Source organism: Nuphar pumila, chromosome 6 (assembly GCF_984573655.1).
Source record: "Nuphar pumila chromosome 6, dmNupPumi1.hap1.1, whole genome shotgun sequence".
Lineage (NCBI taxonomy): Eukaryota > Viridiplantae > Streptophyta > Magnoliopsida > Nymphaeales > Nymphaeaceae > Nuphar > Nuphar pumila.
Window position 1 is genome coordinate 127,685,256 of NC_143254.1, and position 26,401 is coordinate 127,711,656.

At 37.5% G+C, this 26,401-nt stretch overlaps 1 protein-coding gene across 2 annotated transcripts; it reads left to right on the top strand.

The window, feature by feature from the left end:
- The first annotated feature begins 214 nt into the window (after positions 1 to 214).
- On the top strand, positions 215 to 7,564 carry LOC149836139 (E3 ubiquitin-protein ligase At1g12760-like). Of its 2 annotated transcripts, none has more exons than XM_090009025.1 (5): positions 215 to 1,065; positions 5,105 to 5,224; positions 5,314 to 5,446; positions 6,664 to 6,828; positions 6,999 to 7,564. In XM_090009025.1, exons 1-5 carry the CDS (start codon positions 524 to 526, stop codon positions 7,170 to 7,172), a joined length of 1,134 nt encoding a protein of 377 aa, XP_089865151.1. In that variant the 5' UTR covers positions 215 to 523; the 3' UTR covers positions 7,173 to 7,564. The 2 variants fall into 2 exon arrangements, with proteins under 2 accessions (XP_089865151.1, XP_089865150.1); XM_090009024.1 differs by having other exon boundaries at positions 264 to 1,065; positions 6,661 to 6,828.
- Positions 7,565 to 26,401: the final 18,837 nt, after the last annotated feature.

A 26,401-nucleotide genomic window follows, 5' to 3' on the forward strand; every position in this document is an offset into this window, starting at 1 on the left:
CTAGCTACGTCACTGCTTAAGCTTGAACAATCCACACTTGTGTTCGGTTCGTTGGGCTCGTTTACCAGCTCTATCTGGGACATTGCCTAAACGGGTCGGACTCGGGACTAAATCCCATTTAAGAGAACGTTTCAAGTCCGGCCCCACACGCTCGACGACACGTCATCAACCGCACACGTCTACAATTCCTCCCTCGCCCGCGAGCCGCGACGACGCGACGCCCACCGCATAAATGCCGTCTCCCCCGCGATCAAATCCCTGCCGTGAGTTCCGGGAATTCAGATTTCCCCTCCCTAAGGAATTTACGGTTCCCCATTTCCGACCTAAGCCGAAACCCTAACGGCCCTTCATTATCCGGAGATTCCCAATTCTCACTCGGATTCTATCCCGATGGACAAGACCTCGATCAATTTCTAGGTTCTGGTCGACCGGTTTCGTTAGGATTTTGGGGAATTTTTTAGGGATTTGAGACCCGATGGATTAGGGTTTTGTCGGAGAATCAGAGGGTTTTGGTCGAGAGGAGATGGAGCGGGCGAGGGGGGCCAATCCTGCCTCGGACGACATCGTCGACACCACGCCGCTGCTCGGGAACGCGGCCGGGACCGGAGGGGACGACCGGAACCGGCGGGGGATCAGGCGACTGAGCATCCTCGGCGCAGCGCGGTTCCTCCGCCGCACGAGCAGCGGGCGGATCATGCGCGAGCCGTCGATGCTGGTCCGCGAGGCGGCCGCCGAGCAGCTGGAGGAGCGGCAGAGCGACTGGGCGTACTCGAGGCCCGTCGTCGTCCTCGACATCATCTGGAACCTCGTGTTCGTCGTCGTGGCGGCGGCCGTGCTGCTGCTGAGCAGGGACGAGTCTCCGAAGATGCCGCTGAGGCTGTGGGTTGTGGGGTACGCGGTGCAGTGCGTCCTGCACATGGTGTGCGTGTGCTCGGAATACGACCGGCGGCAACAGGCGACGACAGAGCAGGGAGGCAACGAGAGCCCTCCGTCCCGCCGGCAGCAGGAAAGTGAAGAAAGTGGAGAGTATGAGACTCTGGCGGATCAGTCGGAGGAGAGGACCAGGTACACAATTATGCATTGTGCATTGCCATATGGAAAGAGGCGTTGATTTGAGAAGTTTCCGACTTCTGAATCCGTTGCCTTTGTTCTTACTTTGCATGAATTTTAGCTTGAATTTGATTTTCTGGGTATAGAGTAATCTCAGTACTCTTTATGGTATGTTTTATAAGGATTGGTGGTTTAATATTTGTATTGCTAGAGCTTGATTGCTCGATTGTCCTACAGGAGTTTCTTCTATTTATTTTGATTTCCTATTAAATTTTGTCATTCTTTTTAAGGGTCTGTTTGGCAGGTGGCATTTGGGAGGAATTGATGGAAAATGACTTGGAGGGAATCCAGGTAAAATGGATATGGAAGGAATTTGGAGGAATCCACATGTTTGATCGCTCCTTGCTGGAGGTTTTCAACAGGAATCAGAACCCTTACGGGGGGAAGTAATTGGCAATTATCTTTTCTCTGTGAAGGAATCCAAAACAAGGATTTGGAAGGAATTGGTTGATGTGAATTCTTATCCTTTGTTCACCATATCACCGATTCCTTTCTTCCAAACAAGGTCATGTATGAATTAGAAAACTTGATTCCTCATAGCACTCCAATTCCCTTCCGTTCCTCTCTGATTGTTACTTCCTGAACCGACCCTAAGGGCACGTTTGATGCCGGGGAGAGGGAAAAAGTCGCGAGGTACCTTTTCTCCCCTATTTTTGGGGAGAAACTCCCCCAAAACGTGGGGGAGTGTCTTCCGTGTTTGCTGGGGCACGTGGGACCCACTGAAAAGGAGGGGGAAGTTCCCCCAGCGGAACTTCCCCCCAGGCATCAAACACGCCCTAAAAGAAGGGCTTTGCAAAAAATGCTGCTTGTTGGATTTTGGTGCGCTAATTGTTTGAACAATGAAATGAGCTGTGTGCTGTAGAACTAGTTTGACTGATTATACACATCTTTGTTCGTTTAAGTCATAGGGATTGTAAATGTTGATGACTGAAGCAAGATCTATTTGACAAATAAAGCTAATTTCAAACAATTAAACTATCAAGATCAATATAAATTAAATTTTACAGGGTATCATTTGATTTGATCTATATTTACTGCTAATGATGAGAAGGTAGTGTGAGCTCCTAGTTTGCTTGAGCCTTTTGTCGATTGTTTAGCTCTGAGAGCTTCTTAATGCCAGTGAGAATCAGGTTTGCCATCCCATATCAACTGCTATCATGTTGGTAACCATATTATATTGCATGGTTTTGCACTATCATGTTGGTAACAGCTTTGTAATGTCTATGTTGGTAACATCATTATTTAGTGTACAAATTTTCCCCAGAAATGAGTTTTGTCTCGCAAGGTTTCTTCAAATTTCCTGTCATCTAGCCAATCTCTTTACTAGAAAATGGATTGTTCCATCCCCAGTTTTGCACCTGAAAAACAACAAGGATTGATTCCCCACCTTTTTTAGAGCATTCAGCCTTTTTTTCTCAAATTTCCTTTAGTTCAATTACTGTTCAAATAAGAATTAATTTTCCTAAATATATTCTTTCAAACTGCATGTATAGTGAAGACCAAGCCACAAGCCTTTTTTTGTAATGTTCAAACCATTGAAAAAAAATATATGTTCTCAATTTTTGGCATTTTCAGGAACCCTACGTTTGGAGTTTTGCTTTCATTTTTTTCCTAATCCAGTTGTGCAACCTCTAAAATTGTGCATAAAAGCTGGTTTTGTCTTCAACAACCATTTTTAAGATGAGATCTACTAGTAGCAAGAAGAGCAAGAGGTAATCGAATATTGGAATTTGATGGATTGGTTGGTGAAGGCTGGATAAGAATCTTTCTTGTTCCACAATAGTTCATGGTAGGGTATATTAGTTTAATGTTTAAAAATCTTATGGGTAAAAATGTCTTTTATAATGCCATTTTCTCCCCATCTTTTAAATGATATGCGAGGAAAAATGCTAGGCAAGATGTGAAGAATATGTTTTAGCATAAAAAGTAATAAAAATATGCAATATTTATTCATTATCCTATTCCTTCTTCCAAGTGTAGGATGTGTTTTTTTTTGGTATCTTCACTATCGCCATGGGACTGGTTTACAGGGTTCATAACTACTATTGCTATAGGATGGTTACCTAGCCAGCATTTAGATCCAGCTCTACCCACACTTTTCTAGTTCACCCCAACATTACCCCATAGATATTAGAGAGAAATGATAGCTTAAGTATAATATTGATTTTGCAATTTGTACATTTTGTTGTAAATTGAATGGGGTATTTCCCTATAAACTATTTATCAATGACTGAACAATATGAACTAACCACCTTCAATCGTCAATTCATCATGAATTAAATTATATCGAATTGCTTCAGGTCAGTTACCAATGTCTGTAACACAGTTTGAACAATTGTGAATTCAACTCAAATAAAAATATCTATTGATAAGTGCCTTGATTCAAGAATGATTACTGATTAAATTAAAAACAAGATTATGTTTTGATAAAAAGTAAAGTAGGCAAGTTTATTTAATGTCAATTCGAGACTCAAAATCTCGTGCTAGAGAGCATGGAGGTTCAAGTCATCTTCAAAGCATAATATTGAGAATGCTCATTAAATGAGCAATTAATTATCAGATCTTGGATCTAATTGATATTGATATATCGAGTATCTTTGATAGGAAATACCCCAGTGATCCCTATGGTCTGAATTCGAGCTGTTGGAATAGGTTCAATGTTCAACAGCAGAATACAAAAACTTTGTGACCTTCTCTACCTAATTAATGTATAAGCTATTTTGACACCCTGCAACCACCTTCAAACATATGCTTTAACAAGAATCACACAAGGTAACTGCTGGTAAAATACACACCCTTAACTTGCATTTAAATACATTACATAATTTTGAGTTAGGGATTGGCTGACTGACCCATTAGATGACTTTGACACTATATGTTCCTATAAAGGATACCTATTATCAGAATGGCACATTTAGTTCAATGTGAGCAAATCATTATTTGTTTTTGTCATAAGATGATTATTTATTGAGATGATCGAATGAAACAAAAGGTTATTCCTGATTTGATCTTATTCTTCTGTTATTTATCGGGGATCCATTTCGAAGTCACAAACAACCATTTTTCCTTACACACCACAAGTCTGAATATTTCTAAGCATGAAGGAAAGGGATCATTTTTCTTATTTGATCAAACCAGAAAACTTTGGGATTGCTGAATCATGGAAGAGAGACGAGACAAATATATTATTTACTGTTGTTGTACTTCAGCTTGGTCTACTTACATCAAATTTTCAGGTATATGTCGCAGGCTTCAATTTGGTTGGGATTCTGTTGATACAGAGAATAGAGCAACATGCTGACATTATTTATGTGGTTTTATTGATTTGAAGGCAGTGCTGGAGATCATCTCAAAATTATTTATGAATTATGAAATATTCATGATTTTTAATCTTGAAGCCCCATTAACTTGCACTATTTTATGATTCATGCAAGAATTATTGTAGCATCCTATCATAAGTTCATGTTAGGCTGAAGGCTTCCATAATCTGGACACTATGTCAAAAATAATGGGTGGCTCTACCTATTTAATATTTGCTTGGGTGAAGTTATAGATATGCACAAGTATGTAAGTCATTTCATGGTTTCCATATGCTCGTCATGATGTTCATCTATATGACATGGAAGGGGGCTTATCCGGAGGTTTTCTTTAATCATATCGTTGTTTCTGAAAAGTTTTCATGTCCAAAAGTTTAACTAAGTATCTATAAAGTAACACATTACTGTTTACCATTAACAGAAAAGTGAAAAATAAATCTTTTGAGCTGGAGAGTATTTTCCTTTAGATTTTGAACCTAAGCTCTCGATATATCCTATCGAAATGCAAAACCTTGAGTTGTGGTAATTCATGATGAAGTTCCATGTTTCTGTTAGGTGCACCATACTTTTGTCCATTCTATAGTTCTTTATAAATGCTTTATTGTGTAAAAACGAAGTTGTTGAGTCAGCAAGAAGTTTTCCTGCATCTGATTGGTCAGTGTTTTTTTCTATGACAGTGTTGCAAAGCATCTGGAATCTGCAAATACGTTGTTCTCATTCGTATGGTGGATCATTGGATTTTATTGGGTTTCTGCTGGTGGTCAAAGCTTGATTCGTGATGCACCTCAGCTTTACTGGTTTGTTCAAACCCAAGCATACTGATGCTATGTTCACTTCCTTTTCTATATTATTTGTCTGATTGCTTATTACATTTTCTGATTTGCAGGCTCTGTGTGGTTTTCCTTGCCTTTGACGTGTTCTTTGTAGTATTCTGTGTTGCCTTGGCATGTGTCATTGGTATAGCAGTCTGTTGTTGTCTACCATGTATTATTGCAATTTTGTATGCGGTGGGAGATCAGGTACCTCACATTTGATATTGTTGTTTTGTGTTGTGCTAGATTATTGTTATAGTTGTTTATCCTATAGTTCCGTCATATGCTCTTGGCTTGTTGCATAGAGTGGTAAAAATTAGGTTGGGTGTGTATTAGTGATATAAATAAATAAGTATATATATATATATATTATTAGTTTTGGAATTGTAGTCATTGATGATTTCTGATGGCTACAAGAGAAAAAGGTAACCTTTCTATAAGCGAAGAAATCAACAGTTCTAAAACTTTTAAGGATGTAAAGTTGACCAGTAATTACCCAGCTGAAAAAATCAGTCAAGAAAACAAGTTAGATCCAACACATGAAACACTATTTCCTGGTAATTCATGTTGTCACGAAACTTGCATATATTTCGCATGTATCATGGCTGTACTGCTCCTTATCTCTGAAGAAGCTGCTATCCTTTCAAGCCTACAATCTCTGAAAAGGGCAGAAAAGGTTTTAGGAATGGAGTGCCTTGAAGGCCTTGAGCTAGGTTCAATTTATTACGAGTGAAACCATATGAGCTTAGGTACTGAGCTTGGTTGTCCATAGAGTTGTGGCTGTTGAAATGCATGTGAACAGTTGTGCATATAGCCTTCTTTGGATCATATGGCATGGACAGATTGGCTGCGGAAGAGGATATGCCTTCATTTGCAGATATGGCATGGATAAAGGTGGTTGTGATACAGGGGTTCACATATCTGATTGATGCATTATATTTACTGCAGAATTAATCAAACAGTAATCTTGCTATAGTGCTGAGTTTTCTCTTTGGCTGGTTATGATGTCCTGCATCCAAGTGGCAGGCCATATAGGGTGAGGTGCTTGCATAAAATTGGTGTCTTATGCAGCCCAGGGCCTTTGATTTTGCCTGCCACTGCTAGCTGTTGATGGCTAACACCCAAACTGGAAATATAAATTAGATTATAATGCACAAGAAGCAGTATTCGCCCATGAAACTTGAGCAGCACAAGTGCCTCTTGGATCACCGATGATTGGGTTTGAGTAGTCCAAAACTTGTTAACTTTTACCACTTTTGACCACACGTAACATCAGATCAGTAAATGATTACCTAACCATCTTACTCTCCCAGCTCCTATAACTACTAATGCATGAAATTAAGTTGAAATACATTAGCTTCTACCATGTTTTTTTCCTTCTCGTGGTAATTGTTATAATACTGATGGTGGTGCTTTTGAAGCAGGAAGGTGCTTCTGAAGAAGATGTCCGCCAACTCCCCAAGTACAAGTTCCGATCAGCTGGAGCTATCGAGAAGCTTAATCTAGAGAAATCAGAGTCGTTTGGTGGGGTAATGACATCGTGTGGTGGTGGGGTACCTTTTGAGCGTGTTCTTTCTGCAGAGGATGCTGTAAGCTGTTCTAGAATTTTCTCTCTACTTCTCCAGTAATCAGGAGTCCATCTGATTTAAATTCCTTCAACCAAATTGATTTTAACCTAGTTTGGCTTATGGTAGATCTGAGCAGCTATTTTTTTGTCGTTTTGCTTACTGTTACTGGTTGTACTTCCTACTGCTTACAGGAATGCTGCATTTGCCTCTCTGCATACGAAGATGGCGTGGAGTTGCGTGAGCTTCCATGCGGGCATCATTTTCACTGTGCCTGCATAGATAAGTGGCTGTACATCAACGCTACCTGCCCACTCTGCAAGTACAACATTATAAAGAGCAGCAACAATTCAAGAGAGGAAGTGTAGTGTGTAGTCATTGTTCTTCTTGCACTCCGTCTGTTCATATCAGTTCGTTGCAATCGTTGGACAGATACCCATTTCTTTTGTGTTTGTGTGTACGCATTCACCCAATGGGGCGTTTTGCTGTTTGCTGACAGACTGCAGTTGGGTTACCTCACAATTTGCGAGAAGAAAAGGTTGTAACTGTGGCTGTGTTTGTGCATGCCCTCATGCACGTATACATGTATGTTCATGCTTCATCCATAGTCTTACACATGTAGCAAGTCTTTACTCATGCTTGCAAGTTTGAGGATACTTGGTTTGTTATAATGAGAGCAGACTTTTAAGGGATGTGGGAAAGAGTCTTGTATCAGTTGTGGTATTAATGTGGAGGTCGTTGGATCAGTGAGTTATTTGCAGTTCCATTGCGGCTCTGGCTACAGTTTCTGATACTCCGCCCATTATGTGAAGACCCAATATTCAGGAGATTCCTTCCCCAAACTTGTGTTTCTGCGGGTCTTAGTGAAAACCTTTTTTGCCAAGCGTGCTTCAGGGCTGGCTTATCTTCGTCTTGGCCGGTATGAGAGGCGGAGTGTGAATTCTGTCATGCTTTTGGTGTAAGTTTTTTCTGTTGAACCAAGCCCTTTTCAGTTCAGCGCAAGGGCCAATTCAGACCCCTTATAAAATTGGACGATTTCAGCCCAATTCAGCTTGAATTGGGTCTCAACCGGCCTGTATACTAACCCTTTTTTTTTCAAGTCTTTTTATGACTGATTCAAATTGAATCGACCAGAGCTATTCTGGCGTTTTTTCAGAAAATCTAGTAGATTCAGAAACCGATTCTGAGAATATTGATCCAACTACATTGTCACTGACTACCATCTTGGGAAGGCTTCTGGTTCTTTCTTGCTAGCTGTTCCTTGATGCTTGCGTTGGCTGTGGATGTGCATCTGCGTGGTGGTAATCCGTCATGTTTGGTGTATGGGCATGTCGGTGGAGGAAGGACCAGGTGCAATGTGATTGCACACTCTTGGTGTGCTGCTTAAGCTTATTACCCACCATCTTTTGGGATACAACCTGTCAGCTGTTGGGCGCAACAGCGGATAGAGGGTGATCAGGTGTGACAGCACACCAAAGGTGTCCAATCATATTGCACCTGATCTGCTCTCTGTCGGTGCCATGATATTAGTGTTGGGATTTTCTTGGCAAGGGCAAATCTGAAGATACCATCTTTTGGGATACAACCTGTCAGCTGTTGGGCGCAACAGCGGATAGAGGGTGATCAGGTGTGACAGCACACCAAAGGTGTCCAATCATATTGCACCTGATCTGCTCTCTGTCGGTGCCATGATATTAGTGTTGGGATTTTCTTGGCAAGGGCAAATCTGAAGATATATGCATTTTCGTGAAAAATTAGGGAAAACCCCTCTGTTCAATATGAAAATAAAAAAGATTTGGAAAATGTGTGAAAACAAAAATATGAATATATTAAAGCCTTATTAAATTATGATGTAAAAATAAACATGTGAAATCTATGTTTTTTATTAACTTACTGCCATAATTTGTGTTAATAAAATATCCGTGATATTTGTGAATTAGGTTATCGAGTAGTGTGCATTAGGATTTTCTTTTTTTTCTTAATGTTTTTGGCTTAATTTTCGGTGGAGGACTCGGATGCATGCAAAGAGGAAATTGCCACATTGACTTTCAAAATCTCAACATTATATACGACTATAATTATCATGTTATACTCTGCCTAACTAATTCTAGAGTTCCATGGGTATCCTTGGATTTGGACAGTGCTACAAAGTTACCGTTTAATCTTACAGCGTGCACAATTTTTACAAGATTCTCGAGTACTGGGAAATATGATTTTATAATTGCAATTACAACTTTTTCAGGGATATAAGAAAAAGCAACTTAACCTAGCCACTTTCTCAAGGGCACCTTTTGGAAGAGAGAAAAACTCTCATAGAAAAAGAAAGTTTTGCCTATAAGAATTTTTTATATGAGAAGTTTTTCAAAAGAAAGTTTTTAGTTTGTTTGTGTAGCATGAGAAAAACAGTGTTTGCAAACTTGAGAAAGTGCAGGCTGAAAAAGTGGTTGACAAGTTGAGCTAAATGATGCGCACTTATTTGAGAAAGTTGGTTACCGAAATAAGCCCGTGACTGGCTTTCTCGAGAATGGAATTCTCATACTTCGTGACACTCATAGCCAAGACAGTGGCAAACGTGCCCTAAAGGTTCTCCAAAAGCCCATCTTTAACAGCTGCAAATGATAGAACATTACCATGAAAATTTGAAAGCTATTAATGGAATTAGATGGCAAATTTGTCGACATTGAATACATATGCATGCTTATAAGATTCCCAATTATGGGATACAAATGTAATTTCAATTAAGTTTGGGAGCCTTACATTGGGATGGAAACATGTTTACCATGTATTGCCCAAACATTGGGTTGGGATTCATTTTTTATTTATTTGAAAGGCAAGCTGGGGTTAGGCAGACCCGTACCAGTTATACAACGATACCATTGGGATTTGAACTTGCAACATCCCAACACAAGGTGACGTGCACTAGCTGCTCCTACCAGACAAGCAGAGCCCCCATTGGTATTGGTTGGGATTCCTGGTATTGCTAACTTCACAAGAAGTTTGGGAGTTCATTATATGCATTGGTGTTGGCTCCCAAACAAGTGAGTTTTTTTTAGAACAAGAAGAGGAAAAAGAAGAAGAAGAAACATTGGTTAGGGTTTTGAGGGAGAAAGAGAGAGGTCATACCTTGGTGTTGGGAACCTTAGAGAGCTGCATGGGAGCAGCATCGTCTATGTCCATTTGTGGCGTTGCCAACTACTACCTCTATGTGAGGGAGTCAAAATGATATTGTGTTGAAGATGAAGTTTTGTGGACAACTCCAACGCCAATGCCAATTCATTGTTTTGGCAACACAAGGGCTCCCAAACACATAAGGCTTATGGTGGAAACCACAAGGCATCCCCTAACCCATGGATTCGGCACTCCCAAACATAGCCTTATATTTTATCCAAAGATGCCCTTAAAGAAACGCAGAGTTACCCAAAAGAGAATGCTACTTGGGTATTCCGAAATGTATTATAAAACATCACAATCTTAAACGAATATGATTATTGATGTGATATTTCAAAAGTGTTCAACTTATCATACCTTCACTTTTAATACTTTTAAAATGGTTATCATGTTTTTAATGTCAAAAAATGGGTCACTTCTGGTCATGTGAGTTAAACCTTGGATGGGGTTAGGGGTGTCAACGGGTCGGGTTTGGTTTGGACCCAGGTGGAAACAGACTTAGACCAGAATTTTAGGTATGGTATCGGGTCCAGACTTGATAAGAACTACATGTATCAGACTTGGTCCATGCCTGGTAAAATAATATTTTTTTTATCATTTTTACATTAAAAAATTGCGGGTTTTAATCAGAACTCAGGTTGGGACCTGGTTTGGTATAAAATTTCACAAACTATAATACCCTGGTCCAACCTTCGGTTCCAGTCCTGGGTCTTAATTGGGTTTTCTTATTTGTCTCTATATTCAAATTATATAGGGTTTGGTCTGGGTCGGGCCTAAGTGAACCAGACCCATTGACACCCCTACTAACACTTAAGCCCTTACAAAACTCACTAGTTAAAAGCACCTGCGCGTCCCATGAGAGTCAAACCTGAGACTAAGGGATCAGCGCCTTCTCCCCAAGCCTACTGCCACTCAGGCCTAACATGTCAGGAACTTGTTGAACTCTAGTTCAACGGTCTTCCTAAATATTTCAAAGACATTTCATAATCCACTATTTTTAATAAATTTAAAAATACTAAAAATAAAAATTTAATATTGTTTTACAATTATTTTAATGATTTTAACATGTGTCACACGTTAGGATTGACACATAATATTTTTTATTATTTTTTGGGCCGATACAGAACGATTCACTTGATTATCGGTATCAGCTGAATCGGTGGCCAAACGATTCAGGGCCGATACCGATACTGACAACATTGATTTATGTGCATTCTAACCGCGCGTGAGCATGTAGATTTTAAATATTTATGCTAAATGTTTAACCTAGGTGACCCTTCAGTTGCATTTTTTTGTCTCTGAAATTGCTTATTTGCACTTACGAATATAAGCAGGGTGTAACAACAGTGACATTAAATTATTTATTAAAATAAAAAGCTGAAATTATCATTTTAAAGATTTGGCGACAGTTGGGTGAAACAAAAAATAACTCGGCCTCAGGCAATCATTTGAGCATTTTTTCAAAAAGGGTTAAGATCTATTTAAAAAAAAAATGAAATCTGAGGTGGTTAAACTTAAATATCACATACGTTAGGAGACTATATGTAGGGGTGGGCATAGGTAGCTCGAGCCCGTTTACTAAAGGGCCAGGTTTTGGCTCGGTTCTTAATGGGCTTTGGGTTTAAAGAGCTGCCCATGGCCCGGCCCATTGGCTTAGTGGGACAATAATGTAGGTCGAGCCCGTTCCAGCGCAACTCAAATTCATTTGTAAATAGTAATAATTAACAAGTTTTCAACCTCTGATGCACTCAATTAATTAATTTTTAGTTTCTATAAAATTAATGTAACTAATTAAGTAAATAGTAATAATTACCAAGTTACTACCCAAGAGTTAATTTTAAATTTTTTATACTATTAAAAATTAATAAATAACTCTACGAGCCAGCCTGATAGCCCGTGGGCAGACCCAGGCTTGATCCACGTATGTATATAATGTGCTGGGTTTTGGCTCGGTACCTAACAGGCCTGGTCCTAAAACCTTGGCCCAAACCTGACTCATGGCAGGCTAGGTCGGTTTGGCTCATCAGGCCGTTAGGCCCGTTGCCCAACACCCGTAATTATATGTAGATTATGGTAAAATTTTTACACTACTGCCGTTAATGGATCATTGGAGGAGACAATAGACATCAAAAGGGGTTTCTTGCAAAAAAAAAACTTTAAATACAGGTTTTTTATGAAATATTCCTAAATGTTTAATCATGGGAGATATCCTCCCCCGACTTAGTTTTTTTGTTTTTTGATAAATCTTGTGATATATTTTTAATTGAAGATATTACTATTTTGCATTGTTCATGTGAGATTTGATGATTCATACGTAAATGCTTCGCATGTTATTTTATGGTTGTATTTTTTGCATTTCATCATTGTTTTGTGTGTAATGATGATCTTTTAGAATTCTTGCCACTTTTTATTTTTAATAATTTTTTTAAAAAATTTAAGCTTTTTTTTTAAAATTTAAGCTTTTTTTTAAAAATTTATGCTTTTTTACATCTATTACGAACAATATGTGGTACGAAACAATACACACAACCTTGGTATACAAATTCATGGCCTGCTGATTGGCTTTTCACCTCATAAGCTGGTGAGGCGTGGTGGGGTGGGGCCTTAGCCGCTATACGGGCAGTCGAGATCGATTCTCATGGGCATCATCCCTTTGTGCAAGCCAATGCATAGCAGAGTTCCCTGGGGCAGGGGTCCTAGCCTTCGAGTTTTAGGCAGCCGGCACTATAACCCCAGGTATGACAGGGTGGTCAGGTCTTTGTGCTAGGTGCGGTTTCTTTGGGTTATAAATTAAAAAAAAGTATCCTAAGTACATTGGGAGGTGACTAAAACTATCAAGATTCACATCTATGCGTTTATATACACTCAGACTTGACTGGGTCCAAGAGGGTAGAGTCTTGAGCCCATGAATCCATGAGCGAGGACGATCTTGTAACTAGCAGATTGGTTGGCAACGCCGGACTCATGGCAGACTAAGAACCGGTCATCGCGGAGCTGGATTCTTGATGCCGTCAAGAACTGCCTGTAAAGATTGCGCAAGCAACACCACTTGATTCACTTCTTTCTCAACATAGTGACTAAAGTTTTGCTGCTACTATTTGGGAACCCCCCCCCCCCCTCTCTCTCTCTACCATACCCAAAAATCTACTTAAAATCTGGTTCCACCTGGGTCCGAGCCAAACCCGACCCGTTGACACTCTTAATATATATATATATATATATATATATGAAAACTGAAAATATGAGAACTAATGTGTGAACTGCAATTTCATGGTTTTTTATTTTTTTCTCTTGAATCTAACCATAGGGATGCGATCTAGTTTCTTGAGAACATGCTCTTTAATCATCCAATTTTAATAAGTAAATGAGATTTTTAAAGGCTTTAAAATCAATGGCTTATATTCTTCATAAATATTTAAGCATTCAAAAATCATATTTTTTCATCGAAAATACAGGATCCAATTCATCATGTCAAACACATCCACATGGTTCGATTTGCAAAAAAAGTGTTGCCATATTTTCAGTTCTAATAGTTCTCATGTTATACTGATTTATATATATATATATATATATATATATATATATATATATATATATATATATATATATATATATATATCACAACTAGGATATGATAACTGAAAATATAAGAACTAATGTGTGAACTGCTATTTTCATGGATTTTTTTTTCTTTTCTCTTGAATCTAACATTGCTGATGGGATCTACATGATTGGTTTTATAAGAATACATTCTTGAATCATCAGATTTTGATGCATAAACGTGCTTTCTTTTAAGGTTTCAAAATCAATGATTCATAATCTTCATAAATATTCAAACATTAAAAAGTCACATTTTTTCATAAAAAATACATGATCCAGGTTGATTCCAAGCACGTCCACATGGTTGGATTTACAAAAAAAGTGTTTGAAGTGCCCATATATATATATATATATATATATATATATATATAGAGAGAGAGAGAGAGAGAGAGAGAGAGAGAGAGAGAGAGAGAGAGAGAAGGGTTGGTTAGTTGAGAAAGAAAATGAGTACTTGGGTGTTTTGAATATAGAGTTTAGCTTGCCAAGCACATGGATTTCATTTTTTTGATCGGTTCCCTTCGTCCCTTATGTATGTCATCCCTATCTTCATACCACTCCTTGAGATTTCATTGATTCATTAGGTGAATGCTGACATTTAAATTGCTGAAATCTGATTTTTTTGGCATTTCAAAAATCAATGGTTGACAAAAAACACAAAATTTCATGATTTTAAAAATATTATTGTTAGTTGAAAAATACAATCCAAGGGTTAATTTCTTACTAATTCGATCATGCTGAAACTATAAACAAGGTCAGATTTGACGAAACCAACTTGCAAAATAAAATTTACTAGGGTTATAAAGATGGGGGATGACATAGGGATGAGTGGAACCGAACTGCTTGGATTGTTGAGTTTTTTCATGAGTCACAACTCTTGGACATAGTTTGGAGCGGATTCAGTGTTCACAACCACAAACCCTGCTCCGCTCTTGTGTAGCTCAGTACAGGTGGGGGTGGGGTTCGCCCCGCTGTGCTTTTGCCCAGTACAAGTAGGGTGGGTTTGTGGTTGTGAATAGGGATGGCGGGGGACATGGTCTCCACCCCCGCCCTGTTTCAAAATATGAACCTCCATCCTGGCATTGTGATGGATTTTAACCTCCACCCCCGCCTCCATCCTCGTTTCATGTCCTCCATCCCTGGTCCAAACAGGGGCAAGGCGGGTCTCCCCTTGGTCTATAGTCATCCCTTCAAAGATTGGGGATGGGGCAGTGCCGGGCAAGGCAGGGATTGGGAAGGGGACGGGACGGGACGGGATGGGGCAGGGAAAAGCATAAGTCCATCCCCCGCCTCCATCCCCACATGGGGATAGATTTTAACCTTCATCCTCGATTCATGCCGCCCTTCATCCCCGGTTCAAACGGGGCGAGGCGGGGCCCCGTTGTCACCCGGTCCACTGTCATCCCTAGTTGTGAACGCTTAGTGACATTGCTAATTCATTGAATCCGCTCTCGATATAGACAACCAACCACCCATCGGAGGCAGGGGGCCTCCCTCTTAATGGAGCAGAGCAGCGACTACATGGCACAACCTGGTTGGGGCCGAACACCTTATAGGTGTTTGGTCTCTATCATTGAATCTGCAATATCTTGTACCTGCCTATTCAAGACAAGGACTGATCTACTACTGGAGTGAAAGTACTCGGCCCACTGGATGCATCCTGGAGTACTCACCATCTCCAAGATGGTGGTCAGTCAAAGGGGTTTCCCTGTCTCAAGGGATGGTGGGCCCCAGCACCAGGACCTGATCATTCATTATTTGGCAATATCTTTTGGTGTGAAAGCTTGGCGACTCCCTGGGGTCGAGGGTAAGCTCTGACATGGACAGTCACGGTAAGTAAAAATAGAAAAAAAGATTGTTTGGTGTGATTTTGTTAGTATTTGATTGACAGATTGTGTTGCCATGCTGAAGTTATTAGACTGGATTCTGGCTTGATCCTACCAATTTCTTTAACCTGTAACAACATCCGAATATGCCAGCCCATATGTTCAACAATGGATCCTGTTAAGCGGGTCACATTAGATTACATTCACAAGTCGCCCCTATCATATGAGTGAAGCCCTTGTGGGCTCCTGCCCATAGTTTTTTTTTTTTTTTCGATAGAGAAAGTTGGGGTTAGGCATACCCCTACCAGTTGTACAACCATACCATTTGGGGTTCGAACTTGCAATGTCCCAACACAAGGTGACATGCACTAAGTGCTCCACCAGACAAGGGGAGCCCCGTTGGTGAAAATGGCAAAACTATATTCGTCCTCCTGACATGCACTCCTGAGGTTCGGCCAAGGGGAGCCCCATTGCTTTTTTACATATTGCTAACAAAATGACTATTTTAACCTTCACACAACGAACCTCCTGAGGTTTGCGCAATATATCAGTCCGCTTGTCGGCTATCACAAATACTCACTTAAATGTAGATTCACATATTTTTTTGCGAACCTAATGAAGTTCGCATAACTATATTTACAAACTTTCTGTAACTCAAAACTTATCGAAGTTATCAAATATTTTACTAAATTTGCTTATATTATACAAAGTTCACATAACTAAAATATGCGAACTTTCAGTAATTAAAACCTGTAGAAACTTCACAAATATTTTACTAATTTTGCATATATTGTACGAAGATCACATGATCAAATATGTGAACTTCCCGCAACTGAATCATATAGACAGTTCACAAATATTCACTAAATTTGCATATATTATATGAAGATCACATGACCAAATATGTAAACTTTCGGTAACTGAAACCTAGAAATTTCACTAAATTTGAATATATAGTTTGAAGTTCGCATAGAGTTGTATTAATATCATTTGAGTAACTAATCCTCAATGAAATAGGCAAAAAAATGATGATTTTCACGTATAATACTTTGCAAAGTTTCATGAAATTCACATGCTCGTTGAATCATATCTAAAGTCATTTTTGTTCATTTTAATTTTTTCTCACTTGTTTCAAAAAAGAATCCTAACCTTTTTCCCTCTAAAACCTTTAGCATTTTTCTCCTTCCCTTGTGATGATTCTTAAAAAAAAAAATTGTTGCATTCTGATGAGATTGCAATATCTTTTGCATTGACTTCTCTGGTTAGTTCGAAACGTGAGTTTTATAGCCCCTTGCTTCTTTGTGTTATTTCATTTCAAACTTTTTTATTTTGTCTATAAATATGAGCACTTAACAACCTTATGTGTATTTGTGTTTGGTTGTTGCTTTGGATATTTTTTTATATTTTCTTATGTTTTATTTAATATTTTTATAGAATTTATTATTTAGTGTTTACTAAATTTAAGGTTTTTTTAACAGTATGCTAGATGCTTTGCAAAATATATATTTGTTAAAAGGTGTTTAATGAATTGCTTCTTTATATTTATCTAAGAATTTTGAATGAACGCCTCCAATGTCTTATGTCTTACGTTTTATATATATATATATATAAAGTAGTTTGTGATGAATACTTATAAACATAAAAAAAAAACATGACAACAGAAAGAGATTCAAACTCATATCCTCACCCCAAAGCAACTACCAAGTTGGAATACCTGAGACATAGTCAATGTCCTGAGTTATGGGTAGATACAACCAGTTATATAATTTTATGTACATGTTTTTATTTATTTTTCAATTGGTGAAGTTAACCAAAAGGCAGGGACTAATTTGCAAATCACTGATAAGGCGGAGACCAATTTGCTAAAAACCCTTCAATTATATTTAATAATAGTTCAATAAAAAATATTACATATATATATATATTAAACTATCACAAAATATTTTTAATTAATTAAAAAAAATCTGGGAAAACCATATCTTCATGTCTTATTTTTCAAAATATTTACAAATTTTCATCTCGAACTCACTCACGCATCTGCCTGTTCGATCGTGTCTTGGTGACATAAGAAGAAGAGGAGATGGTAAATGAGTCGATCAATGTTAGCCCAAGTTTCTTTGATGGCTGCTTTTTTCCTCACAAGGTGGAAACTTGTAGAAGTGTGTTGGAATTTGGACTTGTTATCATTTGATCTAGTTAATTCATATGTCCCTGGTGACACAGACACGCTCAGACACGTGAACACGAATTAACACTGATACATACGAACAATAATTTAATATTTGTAAATATTTTAAAGTATTATTTCAATAGAAACATTTTTAACATTAAAAATATCAAAAAACAGTTTTTTATTGATTAGAATTAAAAAGATTTGTGTCCTCATGTATTATTTTCCAAAAAATATTTGATCTTGCTAGTCGAACCAGTATCACACAAACTTGTGTCCAGGTGTCTTTGTGACATAGCTTAATTCAGGTATGTAGATTCACGTTCCAACCATTTGTAGATCTTGGAATTTTGCTTCCAAAGCCAACTAGATACATGCTCAACCTGTGGGTGTGACAGATATCATGATATTTTCAAAATATTGTAATATTTTTCGTTTTTTAATTTCATGACTTTATAGCACTATTTATGTTTTTATTGGGAATAACTCAATCTAAAAACAGTTGTTTCCATGTGTTTTATTTGTGTTCCCTTTTTACACTTTTTTTTAAATTTTAAATATTTTTATTTTTTAGGAAAATGTGAAAATATGAAAAGTTCTAAATTTTCACAAAACTGTTGAATCTAACCATATGGATGTGATCTACATGTTTGATTTCATTAAAACACGCTCTCGAATCATCCGATTTTGATGCATAAAGGAGATTTTTTTAAGGCTTTAAAATCAATGGCTCATATCCTTCATAAATATTCAAGCATTCAAAAATCATATTTTTTTATAGAAAATACATGATCCAATAGTTGAATCCTAGCAAATTCATCATGCCAAGAACAACCACATGGCTGGATTTACAAAAAAAAGTTATTGGAAATGCCAATACTTTCAGTTCTCATATTTTAGCTCTCATATTCCAGTGATTCTATATATATAGTTAAACTTTGAAAAAAAATTACTATTAAATGAAGTCCTAAGTATCAATTCAATGTTTACGTCAAACTACTTTAATAAAATATAGATATATCAAATGCTAAAACAAATCACCAAAAACACAAAAAAATCTCAAAAATCATAATACAAATAAAAAATAGAATCATGATTATTTTTATTTGAAAAACACAAACAAACCCCATGTCCTAATAAAAATAAAAAATTGAATGTGGTGATTATTATGCTAACTCAAAAGAAAAAAGAGAAGCCCAAATAGTCCCTAAAGCCCTAATTTAATCATTTATGTAATTTGAAATGATGCAAATCAAAAAGTTATATCTTAACAAAAATCATAGATCTCACATCTATGCTAATTTATAAAATAACAAACAAACCCCTTAGTATTCTAAGTTATAAGTTCTAACCAAAATCAAATATTCATTCCTTATTCATGGTTAATGATAATTGAAAAAGAAAAACACATAAACCATAAAAGCATAATTCAATATATTGAAAAACACCAAATCAAAACCCTAATTCATACAAACATCTTAAATTCTGCATTTATGCTAATTGATAAAAAAAACCAAAAACCCTTAATGTTTTAACCAAAATCAAGCATTCATTATCAATTATTCATGGATTAATGCCTAATGCTAATTGAAAAAAATTATAGAAAAACCCTAAATGTATTGACATAGTGATTGTCCTAATATTTATAGAAGGATTAGACTGCAATTTTTCGATAAAACCTTTTTGTAGGCTATAACCACTTAAGCTAATCTTGGACACAGTTAACCACTTCTTTGAAAAGTGCTTCGTAACCATTATTATCCTATTTCCAAAACACTTAAAGGATTTTTTTTCAGAAGTTGTGATTTTCCTTTCCTTCTATTTGTTTTGCCAATTACCACTAACCAGTAAATATATACAACCAAACTTTATGTAACCACGGAAAATAGGAGCACTTAAATTAAAAAACTGAATGATTGTATACAAACATTATCATGCAATAAAAACACTCTTCGAGGGTTTTTAAGAAAATATTGACCCACTTTCTGTAATTTCAGATGGTTTGTCCAACTGTTCAGCAATTTTTGAAAAACTAAACAATGTTCTGTTATTATAATAGACGCAACTACTTTTCTGTTACTCAACATAATCTCAAGTTGTTTCTGGAATTTTCAGAAAAGGACCACTGACTTTTCTGAAATTATCAGAAAAGCTATTTTCTGGGAAGAAAGGGAGAAACCGAACTCTCCTTATTGGACCTGGTAACCAAACACGGTCAGCGAACGGTGGTCTCAGCTAGCGGGAGGCCGGCGCAGTGGGTCTCCCATCGGCTCCTTTTGTGTCGGGCACCAGTGCCCAACCTGACCCGGGTCTGGGTCGGCACTGCCCACATATTATGCAGGCCTGGGCCCACCCTGACCCATGGGGGTTTTCTGTGGGGAAAATGAATCTTATTAAGGTGGGTGAGATAGCAGAATACAAAGAAGCAGTGAGCTCACACTGTGAGCCAATAATGGACGTATCAATTCACCCTAAACCGCAGCCAGGCCACTTGAAGCTATCATTTGAGGAATATTATAAGATATAAGTTAGATGATCAATGACGTCATATATGCAAGCAATATTATTTGCTTAGTACAAGATAAGACATGAGGAAAGTTGAACGAGTTAGTCTTGGCATTTCACCTTCAATTAATCAGACCCAAGGGGTTTGGCATAGTGGGATGGAGCCTAGAGACTAGGCTCAAATCCCATGGGCGTCACCCTCCTGTGCAAGCCAAAGCTTTGCGACTCGCTAGGGTCGAGGGGTAAGCCCTTCGAGTTTTATGCTCGACATGGACAAAAAACGTAATACGGCGGGTTGAGCCAGCGCAGCTAGGTCTCTACACCTGAGGCAGTTTCTCCGAGTAAAACTCAAAAAAAAAAAAATCACCTTCAATTAATATTGAGCACACAAAGCTCATGGGTAGGGTTGAGAAACCAGGTAAGCCGCTCATGGATCAGCTCGTAAAGAGCTCATTAGAACTCGTGAATGTACTTGTCAAGCTTGAGCATGAACAATCAATGTTTGGCTCTGTTCATATCATTAATTAATAATAATATATTTTATATCATAGAGTGAAGATGGTTGAAGTGTTTGGTTCGCCAGCAATAAGTTTAGAGTTCAATTCTTATTACTTACAAGTTTGAAATAATTATTTATTTTATAATGAGCTAGTTTGTGCTTAGCTTAGTAGGTTTAGGGTTCAGATTTTATTTATTTTTCAAGTCTGAAAAAATTATATTATTTTGTAAATGAGTTTACTCATGCTCGTCTCATTTAGCTCAAGTTTTTCATGAGCTCAAGCTCGGCTCGGCTTCTTGACACAAAAAAGCAAGGTGAGCTTGAACACCCTCTTTACCATCCTTACACATGGGAAAGATCAAACACACAAGCAAATATTAACACTAATTACATGTATCTCTAGTTGCTAGCACTAACACACCAATAAAAGGCCATAGGCACGTACCAAAGGGGGCTCCGCGTGTTTGGTAGGAGCTGTCAGTATACGTATCTTTGTGGTGGGACGTTGCAGGTTCAAATCCCAGTGGTACGTGGGGTCTGCCTAACCCCAGCTTGCCTTTCAAAAAAAAAAAAAAGACCATAGGCACATGAAAACCAATATTTACTAGATCATTTAGGGTCAATCTTTTTTCTTTAATTTCAAATATGACCACATATTTTTAAAATTCTAAATATAAGCTTTTTTTTTTTTTTTGAAAACCGCCAATCATGGATCTGCATTTATTATTGCAGGTTAAATCACAAGGCAAATTACAACAGTGATCTTTATCATTAAGAGTTCAAACTGTTTTCTTTTTTTTTTTATGATGATGAATGAATGTTTTCAATTTTGAAGAGACAACTAAAGGAACAAAAAAGAATCACATTTTAGAAGAAGCTAGATGTTGACCTCAGGATCAGAGACATAGTCGCGCTGGCTATACCTGTTGATCTTATGATCGTTGTTTCAAGGAGTTGTCTTGCTTGGGCATAAGCAAAAGGTATGATACCCTTACTCTTGATAGTGCAAGGGGCTGACGCCCATGAGAATGGAACCCTGACCACCCGTCTAGCAGACAAGAGCCCCCTCCCCCTATGTCAAACCCCTTGGGACTTAGACCAGGTAGTGTTTCTTGACTATAGGCAATTAGCACTTGGATTTTGGCCTTAGCTTGTGCATTATCCAACTTTTTAATTTTCACTAACCATGATGAACAATAAGATTTAAACTAGCACAAAGGTAACAAATGCATAGGAAGCAATCTTAGAGGGTCCACTTTTATGTTTGAGAAATTATTGGCCACCCACGAGTGTACAAACCCTTTAGTAGAAAATGCATATTCCTTCACATTTCTTGGTTTTTTTGTCAGTCAAGCTCTATCGATATGATCCATATGGTTTGCTTAATAAAAAAAAATGTTTTAGATCATCTGATATGTTTGTGCAAGCAGATTTTTTAAGAGCTACAAAATTTAAAGGTCTATAATGCTTCAAACTTTCAATATTAAGAAAATCATAATTCAGTTAGAGAGTAGCGTACTCTAGAGTATATATAGCCAATATTTTCCCTTTATGATTTTATCTCAAGCTATGTTGATTCTCTTTTAGATTTTTTTTTTTTTTGAAAGGCAAGCTGGGGTTAGGCAGACCCTTACCAGATATCTCTTAAGCTCCATGTGGCAGAGGGATTCGAACCTAGGCCTTCAACTTGGCAATGTTGATTCTCTTCTAGATGGTTAATCCTTATCTCGAAGTTTATAGTTGGTTTTATCTGGTTCTTCCTCTAGGCAACCAACCCTTCATCCTATGAATTCATCATGGTTTTTTAATTTGATTTTATATGCTATTATTTATTTGGATAATATTTGTTACCATCGTGGGTAAGGAACCCTCTAATGAAAAAAATGTATTTTTTTTCTTGTTTGCACATCTCACCATTCGAATATGATCTACATACTAAATTTAGCAGAAACTAACCTTTGGATCGTGTTCTTCCGATATAGATGCAAGATTTTATGATGGTTGAAAAATCAGCAGTTTACACTGCACCAAATTTTTAAGCCTCAAAAACACATATTTTTACATCGAAAAACTATGATCCGAGAGTCTGTTTCTACTATTTTGAGCATGTTGAACACATCTATATGGTCAGATTTTGTCAAAACAACCTCCTTGTGTAAATTCTAATTAGAGAGTTCCTTAAACACGAGGGTAGCAAATGCTATCCCTTATTTATTAAGAGTGATCCATTATGTACCCTTTTCATGTTAGAGTAATGCTCCGGTGCTCCGGGAGTAACTACTCTCACATACTAGAAATCATGGTTTTAGGTTGTATCTTCTCAATTTACCTTATAGATGTACTCAACATCCTAAGAATCATGCTTTGGATTAATTTTTTTTTTGACATAAAAACAGAATTTTTTAAGTCATGAAATTTTGATACATTATGAGTATTTGATTTTTAAAGGTCTTAAAAAACATACATGTATGCTGTAATCACATGATCCTAGACTTGTTTTCTGCTAAATAATGCTTATAAATCATATCTATAGGGTCCGACCAAAAAAAAAAAGCTTAAGAATTTAAAAAGCTGAAGTTTTTATTAGGTGAGACTAGGCACTCAGGGATCACCTTATCAGTACTTGGATAAATATATGCAATAAAGTTAGTTCATGACAGTTGCACCTCTTACAACTTCTGCCTGCACAGGTGCACAGACCCCTCATTTTGAGTCAGGTTTTTCATCATAGCCTAGAAACCTTCTCAAAAGAAGCAACCAATGTTGACACATCCATTGGACCACCACCAACTAGCTCACTCAAATCTTTGATGCCTGCCTGTCCTTCCCTCAATTGTCCCTCTTCTTCTTCATCATTCCACTCCACATTTCCCCTAGATAGGTATTTAATGTCCTTAGTTTTGGTGGGTGAAATAATGTTTTTGATAAGGATGTCAGCACAGAAGACATGAATTTTTTCATACATTTGGAATCCATCCAAAGGCCTACCCCAACTCTGTTCAAATTGTCCCCTCATGCTTAAAATGTTGAAGAAAGCAACTGGCCATGTCTTCTAGCTGCCAACATTGTTTTAAATAGATGAAAGAGCATCTCACATCATTCCACCTTGAAAGCAATGAGTTCAGCCTTTAAACAGCATTAAATCCATTTTCTATAATCTACCACAACTGTGACAGCACTTTCTTGGTAGAGATCAGTAGCTATTTTTATCTTTTCAGGCCATTAGATTCTAACCAATGTAATAGTTGGGACCATAGCCACCTATATGGTTCAAGATATTACCTTGGCGAGAGTTTTTTCTCAGAAAGATTTTCAAAAGTTGGTTTTTTCTTGAAAAAAAAACTCAGGAAAATCTCGAGAGTTTAAAAATATTAAAAAAATATAAATAATAAGAAAATAATAGCCTTTCATGATTTGTCTTTCAAAAATATAAGAAAATAAGTTTTAAAAGGTTTTAAAATATATATAAAAAACAAAATAAAATATAAAGAATGATTTTTTTCCCAAAAATATTGAGTATTGGCAATATTTTGAAAATATCCTGATATGTTACCGACAATATCGGTTGGCCAGATATCGTGATATTTTCCAAATATCAGCCATATCGGTGCCACTGATTAGGACATGAACCTTTATGGTCTGAATTTCCTCGGCATAATGCTTCATTAAAAGCTTTCACCATCTCTTTGATGGACTTACATGGACTGAAAAAACTTTCAGTCTCTTTGATGGACTTGAATGGACTGATAAAGTATTTAGTTCATTGCATCAATTTGCTTCTGAAGTCTGAAAAAGAAACAGTGGAAGGAGACAGAGCAAGTGTGGCTCTTCCCATTTATATAGTAACTGTGAAGTACTTTATTCATTACATCAATCTGTATCACAAGTTTAAAAAGACAATATGTTAGAAAACAGCGGAATCGTGACTCTTTCCATTTCTATAGTAACATACATTGATAAATGGCCATCACACTCTATAAATAAAGTTGGTCCTTTTCATTCATCAGAAAAATCATAAATGGCTAGTTAGCAGGTGTAAATATATGTCTACCAATGGGAGCTCCCTGGTAGGAGCAGCTAGTGCACGTCACCTTGTGTTGGGACGTTGCAGGTTCAAAACCCAATGGTATAGTTGTATAACTGGTAGGGGTCTGCCTAACCTCAACTTGCCTTAAAAAAAAAAAGATGTAAATGTAAGTCTCAAGAGCAATGTTATCTGTATTGGTGTTTTTCGGCCTGTATGTATGGGCCTATACGCAGCTTATCGCCAGAAAATCAATGTGATTCACCCTTGAATTGGTTATTTTTTAATAAATACAAAAAATACTAAAAGTTAATTTTTTATTATTTTAATATTATTTTAACATGTGCCACATTATGATTGACACATAGTAATTTTTAATATTTTCTAGCTGATACAAAACGATTCACTTGAGTATTAAGTAGCTTCAAATGAAGCTTCTTTCTGTGTTTTGACTTCGTAGATGTGTTCTCTACATATGATTGTGTAGGAAAATACTCGACTGTGACACGTAAAATCTGCATAAAAGTCTTCTGTTTGTACACATGAAGTTGAGATGGGTCGCGAGTGACGTAAAACCCTTAAAGTATGGCACATAGCCATGGGTGACCGAAAAAACCTCAGTAGCATGGAGCATAGAGCTGAGCAAATGCACTTGAAAAACAATGTGCACACTAAAGCTTGCATGTTGAACTACTAACAAACAATGTTGTGTTGCCTTGTTCTGTTGTTGCATGTCATAACAAAGACATGTGCTTTCTTCTTAGCAATACGTGTGTCACCTTAGGCCCCACCGCAATACACATGTACGCCACTTTCAGCCGGTGATGAATAAAAATTCAGCAGTTATATATCTTATCGTTGGGTTTTGAACTTGCAACCTCCCAACACACAGCTCATACCAAACAAGAGGATACCTCTTACATGCACTGCAGAATTCTCTTAAAAAAAAAGAATTTATCTTACCAACGAGGGCTCCATTTGTTTGATAGTAGCTGTTCGTGCGAGTCACCTTGTGTTGGGACATTACAGGTTCAAAACTCAATAGTACATTCTTTAACTGGCAGGATCTGCCGAACCCCAACTTGCCCATAAAAAACAAAACAAAAAAACTCACTTACCTATAACTACTTGATCCAATTAAAAGAGCCCTCGATCGATCAATTTACATCATGTTTGATTTGCCTAAAAAAACGTGACTTTGATTTTTTTTAATATTTACACAAAGAAACCGCCCCAAGAAATCAGAGACCTAGCTGCACTAGCTTTGCCTGCCATACCTACTATGTTCTGCCATACTGTCTGCATTGTCTTCCCTAATCAAAAGAAGCTCTGGAGGGGCGTTTGATTGAGCGGACAGCATTGTCCTGCGCATCCAGCAGGATACTTGCAGGTGTCTAGTGGTATTTCACCCTTCTCGAAGCAGTGATGTCTAGAACACTTGGGACAAAAATAAAAAAGAACAAAACACCATAAACAAAAATTCGACTTGTCCAGAACACCTATGTCCCGGTTAACAGTGTTAGGACAATACTATTCGATTCAATTCTATCCTTGCAATGGACCGGCCTTTGAGGGAAAAAAAATGCCGCCTAATTTCTCAGAGTACTAACAACAATAGATTTACACGGAAAAAACCGGGAATGGGATCTTGTTTGCAAACATACCATCAAAGTTAAGAGATTCTTTTATATTTTCGATTTAACAATCCGTACTCTCGACTTCCTCTGGTCATGTCGTACTCTTGATTATCACTAGCTCTTATTTTTGCTAATCACAGTAACAAATATGAGTGGCGTTTTAAAAGTGTC